We start from the raw sequence: 8756 nt of genomic DNA on the forward strand, positions 1-8756 counted from the left end.
ACACTGGTAAAAATGTATAGACGTGACTGCTATTGTTTTTAAATGTATCTGGGACTTTTTACAATGTAAAATTTAACGCATACCACAGTATTTTTGCTCTCAAAGACGAAAAATATCCGTTACATCCGTCACCGAGTGCCTTTCTGTCTTGACAAGGGCATCATACCACGATTACCATCTCCGCCCGATTCACTCTACATTCCTTGTGTCACAGACACTTTTCTCATAGAAACAAACACATGTGTTCACTCACACATCCAGATACATGTCACACACCTTCCATACCTGAACAAATTTTCACATCAGGATGATGGTTTCTACGTGATTAGTGTTATTCATAGAGAACTCAGTTTCGTCCGCGCCATGTCTCAGCAATCATATCTGCAGCCTTTTCTCCGATCATAATGGTTGGTGCGTTGGTGTTGCCACTGACGATAGCTGGCATGACCGAGGCGTCGACGACGCGCAGCGCAGATATGCCCCGCACCCGCAGCTGTGGATCGACGACTGCGTCATTTCCGGCGCCCATGGCGCAAGTGCCGACCGGGTGCATAGCCGATGATGTCACGAAAGGCATGGCGCAGCGCCAGTAGTCCTTAGTGAGGGCGCCGTAGTGGGAGCACTGTGGCAGTGGTACGTGGCGAACACCTCGCACGCCGGGGGTCCGCAGGCCGACGTCGACCACCTGCTGGAGGCCTTCCAGTAAGGTCTCCACGTCCTCGGGTTGCGTCATGTAGTTGGCCTTGACGATCAGATCATCGTGCGGGTTCGCGCTTCGCAGCTCGACGCAACCCCTACTGCGCGGCTGCAGAAGCAACAGCACTGGCCCAACCATGCACCCTGTTTCCGTTAACACTTGTATCCACTCTGCCTGCCGACTAATTTTCGTCGTTGCTGATATGATGACTGGGACGGTATCGCCCACGGGGATCGCTAGTGCTGCGCACTGGTGATACACTTGCATGCTCGGCCTGTTTCCCTTGGAGGTCTCATTTATCGTCTGCAAGAAGCCCATAAATCCATTGCAGAGGATGTTAGAAAACGGCCCGCTTTTGTTCCGGTAGTACCTGAGCGTGTCCTTTAGCAGACTCTCCCTTCCGAAATTTCTGCAGTCGAAGACATACGCGAGGCCCTCGTAGAGAATGTGATCGTGGTAGTTACAGCCAACGCTAGAGTTCTGGATAACGGAGATCCCCAACGGCTTTAAAATTTCCTGCCTTCCAACTCCAGAGTGCATAAGTATCTTTGGTGAACCGAACGCCCCAGCAGACAGAATGATTTCACGAGATGCTCTGACTACTTTCGTTCTACCGTGCTCCAGATATTGCACGCCGTAGGCGGCCTTGGTGTTGACGTCTATCAGTACCCTGGTTACCAAAGCTCTCTGCTTTATATGTAGATTCGTTCGTCTCCTCGCTGGCTCGAGAAATGCTTTTGCTGTGCTGCAGCGTCTTCCTGCTCTTACTGTTCCATGGCAATATCCATAACCTACCATTGTGTTGTCGTTAAAGTCAGTTACAACACTCATGTTGGAGAGAATGACTCCTGGAAAAGTTAAACAGACGATAATTGGTATTTAATAAGGATCTGGGAAAACAGATGCAATGTTTCACTGAAATGAACAATGTGTCAAAAATTCTACGTGCAAAGTATTTATTTTCCTAAATCACATCGTGTTCTTTGGAAAACAATTTTGCAAGAAATCATATTATTACATGTACATCATAATTTAAGAAGACATAAATAAAAAATTTAAATAAATTATATTTACTGTAACGATATGCGTCTGAACAATATGGACAAATTAGCAGGAGCTTATAAGTCGTCGGCTATGACTTAAATACTACAGAGCTCTCATATTACTCGTATGACCTAAGTGGCAGTGAATGATTCTCGCTATGTAGTTTTGTTCAAAAATGGCTCTGAGCACTATGCGACTTAACTTCTAAGGTCATCAGTCGCCTAGAACTTAGAACTAATTAAACCTAACTAACCTAAGGACATCACACACATCCATCCCCGAGGCAGGATTCGAACCGGCGACCGTTGCGGTCGCTCGGCTCCAGACTGTAGCGCCCAGAACCGCACGACCACTCCGGCCGGCTATGTAGTTTTGTGACAACCACGTGTATTGTATGTAATGGCAAGTGACCAGAATTTCGCAATGCAAAAGGTATCCTCACAGCCAAATATAGAAGTTTAAGGAATTGTTTGTATTTCACTGTAACAAATTTCGAGCATTTTGTGCTCTTCTTTATGCGCGCGTACATACATACATAGACATCTTTACTCAACCACGTAACCGTAAGTGAAATTACACGGAAAATAAATACAAATTTGGTACTAGTAAAATACAAATAAATGTTTCATACAGTCACGGTTTCTATATTTGATGACTTTAGCCACGGTACATTAGGGTATGAAGATATTTTTGCTTTCTTTCACATCATTTGGCTTATTCTATTGAGATTTACATTGTGTTGTGTTAATTGGTTCTTGTACGCTTTGTAGCACATAGCGATGGATCTGTAGTTTATTAGCTGCCTCGATGAATTCATAGGTAAGTTACCTAACAAGCCAACTTATTTCAGAGGTCTGATGCACATAAATGTCTGTATTAGTAAACAATTCTAATTTAGTGCTGTTAAAATGTTTTCGACAGTTCCGTAGGGTCGCAAGAATATCTGCGTAATTCTGTTGCATTATCGAGAGTTGTTTCTGGTTAGACAAAATTATATTTATCGCCTAGAGAAGAACACATGTTGTCACGGTGCTCGCTTATTTCCAAGTCCGTATCGATCTTAGTGCTGAGTTTTCACTCAGACGGCGCTTTGGCGTTAGGCGGTTGTTTCCGGGTGTGATCGCTGGCCGCAGCGTAGCTGGAGGCGTGTGAGGAGGAAAGAGGTGGCTACCTTGGCGTGGGGACAGTTCGGTTCGGTTGGGGTTGTTTGCGTCTGGACGCCGAGTGGTGCCCGATGGGAAGACCGGACCGTGATTTGACGGTTAATAGTGTGGACAGTGGCCTGGTGTGCCGTTTAACTTGATTCGCAAGGGGAGAAAAATTTCGCCTGTTGTAGTTTGTCGAGCCTGAGTTTGAAATACCTTCTATGAGCGGCGGGATGTCATTTCGTCCTCCTGTCTCTCCGTCGCTGGGAATGCTATCCTCGTTTACCGTCCCATGGATGTATATCGACGGGGTACGCTGCTCTCCGTACTCTACTAGACGCTGGTGATGGAAGTGCGTCCTTCAGCGGCACGTTAGTCTGGGCGCTTTATGTTTGATCTTCAAGTGCATAGTCTTCGAGTGGCACTCCTTAGAGTTTGCCTTGCGCAGTTAGATTGGGGTTTATTTTGACTTGTGGTGCTCCCGCTTTCCATTAGCGAAGGTTAAGCTTGATTCGGCACTCCGTACGACGCTTGGCACCTCAGCAGGCGGGTCGGAGCCACCTTCGCGACTAAACGGAAGCATTTGGACTGAGAGGTCATGCGTTTTGCATATTGTTCATAAATTGTTGTTTTGGTATTAAGTTGGCTGAGGTTTCATACGGATTTCTCAGCATTTGGTCTGTTGTCCGGCCCGGGCTAGGTCTCGTTATTTTAAAAGTCGATCCTTGTTTTGGCTTAGTACGATATTGGTTTAGTGCCTGGTGGTTCTCGCAGTACGCCGGGTCGCTGTGGTTGTGTTGTATTTTGTATGGGGCTGTGTGCTCGGAGCCGTGGAGTACCATTTGTGTGAACTGCTTCACTGGGGAGTACTGATCGGGCCATTCTTGGTCCTCTGCTGTATGAAATGATTTTATTATTATTTTAAAGTAGCATCATCACTTAAATGATTTAATTCTTGTTGCGTTAATTGCAACTTGGGTACTGAGAAGTTTAGTAGTGTAATTACGGAAGATTTAATACTGGCACATGCCCCTTTACCTGTTTCGTAATCTGTTAATTCTATTAATTACCGATAGACCTTAAGCTCACAGTCATATGATGTGATTTTCTTAAATTATTGTATTTTTATGTCATGTTATTTTTTTTTAATTTGCTGATCAGTGGTGTACTGTTCCAAGTATTAAAATGTTTCACATAGCTATTGGGTGGAACGCGCGGAACCACAACGGAGAGAGTATTTGCTTGCCTTACGTCACCGTTGTTGGCGCGACCTAGTGTCCGTTGTTTGTTTTGGTGCACCTAAGTTAAGTATTGTGTTGCCTCCTCAAAATGGCTCAACTGGGTCTGAGCACTATGGGACTTAACATCTATGGTCATCAGTCCCCTAGAACTTAGAACTACTTAAACCTAACTAACCTGAGGACAGCACACAACACACAGTCATCACGAGGCAGAGAAAATCCCTGACTCCCGCCGGGAATCGAACCCGGGAACGCGGGTGCGGGAAGCGAGAACGCTACCGCACGACCACGAGCTGTGGACTGTTGCCTCCTCCCTTGCGGCCCGGCCGTGTTCTTCTCATAAACATTTCCTTCAAGGCCTTTTCTTTAATTTTATGCTAGTATTATTTTAATTTCTTACATTGCTAAAATTGTGCAGCCTTCATTATGCACACTGTTTCTCATTGCGGAGTTGGTGTGCCATTGTAATTTCTTAAACTCGATTGTGTGTGCCCTTCGTGATACATATTGTTTGTCATAATATATTTGAGTATGGAAATTATAATGTCTCATATTTCATTATGTGCGTGTGTAATGGTGCAATAAATGGATGATTGTTATTTCTGTTTTTGGTGCCCTTCATGCCTCCTTTCTTGTCCCTATTGGTACGCTTTCCTTGTACTTGTGTTGGTAAGCCACATCACATACTACTCATGTTTTGCAACTGAACGATTATTTTATTTTTAACCTAGCGTGTTTCACATATTCTGAATGGGCATAAACAGTAGCCTCTATAAGAAAAGATAATTATTCAGCTACACAAATTTTGTTATTTGACATGAAGTGTTTCGTGACAGCACATTGTAATTAACTTACAATTTACAAAAATAGAGGTTTGGTTTACCTCTTAAATATATTTGTCCTCCCCTTTTCTGTTCATAATGGGTCTATAGTAGCATTAGAGGAAAAGTAGAGTTTTCCAATTCACAGTTTGTCACAATTGTCTTTCAGTGGACATAAACTTTCTTGCTACACACTGCACATGACCTTTGTGTAGGGTTGTCTGAGAGATCACGGGGGCTATAGAGGGTGGCGGTGGAGCAGGCCACTGCGGCGGCAGAGGGTGGGTGGAGTGCGCGCACGCGCGCGTGTGTGTGTGTATGTGTGTGTGTGTGTGTGTGTGGCGAGCATGTTCATGAATGTGATTATTTATAAAGTAATTTTTAGAAGTTTAAACTGTTTTTTTCTGGTAACCTGTGTAGTGTTCCTATACCGTCCTGTTGTGGATTTATTGATCATTCAACGTATTTTCAATTTTCTTTGTGACACTGCGTATGAATTAGTTTTCGTGGATAGCGAGCATTCTCGTTCTTTTGTTACAATGGAATAATACTGTAGCAGTATGGTGGTGATTTTCTTGTATTATATTGTATGTTGAGTGGATACATTCACTATTTAGTACCACTGCAGGTTCTTTATACCTAATGCTACAGTTTCTTATATCATCATCGTCATCATCATCATCATGCTTTAAGACTGATTATGCCTTTCAGCGTTCAGTCTGGAGCATAGTCCCCCTTATAAAATTCCTCCATGATCCCCTATTCAGTGCTAACTTTGGTGCTTCTTCTGATGTTAAGCCGATTACTTGAAAATCATTCTTAACCGAATCCAGGTACCTTCTCCTTGGTCTACCCCGACTCCTTCTACCCTCTACTGCTGAACCCATGAGTCTCTTGGGTAACCTTGCTTCTCCCATGCTTCTCCACCATCTAAGCCTGTTTGCCCTGACTGCTACATCTATAGAGTTCATCCAAGTTTTTCTTTGATTTCCTCATTGTGCACACCCTCCTGCCATTGTTCCCATCTACTAGTACCTGCAATCATCCTAGCTACTTTCATATCCGTAACCTCAACATTATTGATAAGGTAACCTGAATCCACCCAGCTTTCGCTCCCATACAACAAAGTTGGTCGAAAGATTGAATGGTGCACAGATAACTTAGTCTTGGTACTGACATCCTTCTTGCAGAAGAGAGTAGATCGTAACTGAGCGCTCACTGTATTAGCTTTGCTACACCTCGCTTCCAGTTCTTTCACTATGTTGCCATCCTGTGAGAATATGCGTCCTAAGTACTTGAAACCGTCCACCTGTACTAACTTTGTTCCTCCTATTTGGCACTCAATCCGTTTATATCTCTTTCCCACTGGCATTACTTTTGTTTTGGAGATGCTAATCTTCATACCATAGTCCTTACATTTCTGATCTAGCTCTGAAATATTACTCTGCAAACTTTCAATAGGATCTGCCATCACAACTAAGTCATGCGCATATGCGAGACTGCTTACTTTGTGTTCACCTATCTTAATCTCACCCAGCCAGACTATTGTTTTCAACATATGATCCATAAATAATATGAACAACAGTGGAGGCAGGTTGCAGCCTTGTCTTACCCCTGAAACTCCTCTGAACCATGGACTCAATGTACCATCAACTCTAACTGCTGCCTGACTATCTAAGTAAAGACCTTTAATTGCTTGCAAAAGTTTGCCTCCTATTCCATAATCACGTAGAACAGACAATAACTTCCTCCTAGGAACCCGGTCATATGCCTTTTCTAGATCTATAAAACATAGATACAATTCCCTATTCCACTCGTAACACTTCTCTATTAGTTGTTGTAAGCTAAAGATCTGGTACTGACAACCTCTAAGAGGCCTAAACCCACACTGATTTTCATCCAATTTGTCCTCAAATAATACTCGCCCTTTCTTTCAACAATACCTGAGGTTTTACCCACAACGCTGATCAAAGACATACCTCTGTAGTTGTTACAATCTTTTCTGTTTCCATGTTTAAAGATTGGTGTGATTACTGCTTTCGTCCAGTCTGATGGAACCTGTCCCGACTCCCACGCCATTTCTTGATGAGTTCCGACTTAATTTCATCCACCCCGGCCGCTTTACTGCACTGCAATCTATTGACCATTTTCTCCACTTCCTCAAATGTGATCCTATTTCCATCATCATTCCTGTCCCATTGTACATCGAAATCTGAAACATTACTGATCGTATTTTGATCTACATTGAGCAACTCTTCAAAATATTCCCTCCATCAGCCCAAGGAATCCACAGGATTCACCAGCAGTTTTCCTGACCTGTCCAAAATGCTTGTCATTTCCTTCTTACCTCCCTTTCGAAGACTGCTAATTACACTCTAGAATGGTTTTCCAGCAGCTTGACCCAAGGTCTACAACCTGTTTCCAAAGTTATCCCAAGATTTCTTCTTGGATGCTGTAATTATCTGTTTGGCTTTGTTTCTTTCTTCAACATAACTTTCTCTGTCTACCTGAGTTCTAGTATGTAGCCATTTTTGATATGCCTTCTTTTTCCTTTTACAGGCTGCCTTGACTGTGTCATTCCACCAAGCTGTTTGCTTCATCCTACCTTTACACACTACTGTTCCAAGACATTCTTTGGCCACTTCTAGTACTGTGTCCCTGTACCTTGTGCATTCCTTTTCTAGTGACTGCGATTGACTACATTCAACTAACTGGTACCTTTCTGAGATCACTGTTATGCACTTGTGTCTGATTTCCTTATCCTGAAGTTTCTCCACTCTTATCCTCCTACACATGGACCTGACCTTCTGCACTTTCGGCCTCACAATACCAATTTCACTGCAGATTAAATAGCAATCAGTGTCATCAAAGAATTCCCTGAATACACATGTGTCCCTCACAGCCTTCCTGAATTCCTGATCTGTTATTATATAGTCAATGACAGATCTGGTACCCCTGCCTTCCCAAATATACCGGTGAATGTTCTTATGTTTAAGAAAGGAGTTTGTGATTACTAAGCCCACACTGGCACAGAAATCCAAGAGCTGTTTCCCGTTCCTGTTGGCCTCCATACACTCTCCAAGTTTACCCATAACCTTGTCATACCCTTCTGTTCGGTTTCCAATCCTGGCATTAAAATCACAGTTTCTTATAGTCGTCCCAATGTATTTTCAATTGCAGCTATTACATTGTAGCTTATATACACATCCTGCTATATTGTAATTACCTTTTCCGTGTCGTAGAATCTAATTTAGTTTGTATAATGCTACTTGTCTTGAAAGATATTGATAGTCTGCATTTTTGAAGGAGTTTATATTTTGGGTGCAAGCGGTCTACGGTATTGCAAGGGATGCCATTTTCTGTTTTTGATATGGGATGAGTTTTCTGGTATTACTGTGCGTTGTATGTTACTGTTATGTATTGGTATGAGTATACCTGGAGTGTTATTATTATTGCTGCCTTCTCTTTGCGTATTGTGTTTAAAGGTCTTGTGTAGCTTGTGTACTAAGTTGCTGTTGTATCCATTGTTTTATGGCACGTTGGTAATCATATTTAGCTCATACTTGACGATTATTTTTCTGAGCAAATTGCATATAAAAAAAGGAAACCACCAACGCACTCAGTACCGAATGTTTTGTCTCCTTCAAGTAAAAAATTAAAAGATCTAGAGAGACCTCCAAAAACCGTTATGAGAGGTGAGAGTCCACAGAAAAACACTAGTTTTACAAAATTACCTTTTCTTGAGTGTTTTTCTTTTTGCATTCCGGATATCCAATATGGTTAGTGAAAAATGTATACCAATTATAAA

The 8756-nt window shown here is 42.7% G+C and overlaps 1 protein-coding gene across 1 annotated transcript; it reads right to left on the reverse strand.

Annotated features, from left to right (window-relative positions):
* Positions 1–346: 346 nt before the first annotated feature.
* LOC126455550 (choline dehydrogenase, mitochondrial-like) lies at positions 347–1528 on the reverse strand. Its single transcript, XM_050091308.1, has one exon. The coding sequence runs from the start codon at positions 1526–1528 to the stop codon at positions 347–349; it is 1182 nt and encodes a 393-aa protein (XP_049947265.1).
* Between the last annotated feature and the right edge of the window lie 7228 nt (positions 1529–8756).

Source organism: Schistocerca serialis, chromosome 1, assembly GCF_023864345.2.
Source record: "Schistocerca serialis cubense isolate TAMUIC-IGC-003099 chromosome 1, iqSchSeri2.2, whole genome shotgun sequence".
Classification (NCBI taxonomy): domain Eukaryota; kingdom Metazoa; phylum Arthropoda; class Insecta; order Orthoptera; family Acrididae; genus Schistocerca; species Schistocerca serialis.

What these genes read in the sequence shown, in the direction of transcription:
- LOC126455550 (XM_050091308.1), bottom strand. Translation starts at nt 1,528, where the DNA reads ATGAGTGTTGTAACTGACTTTAACGACAACACAATGGTAGGTTATGGA.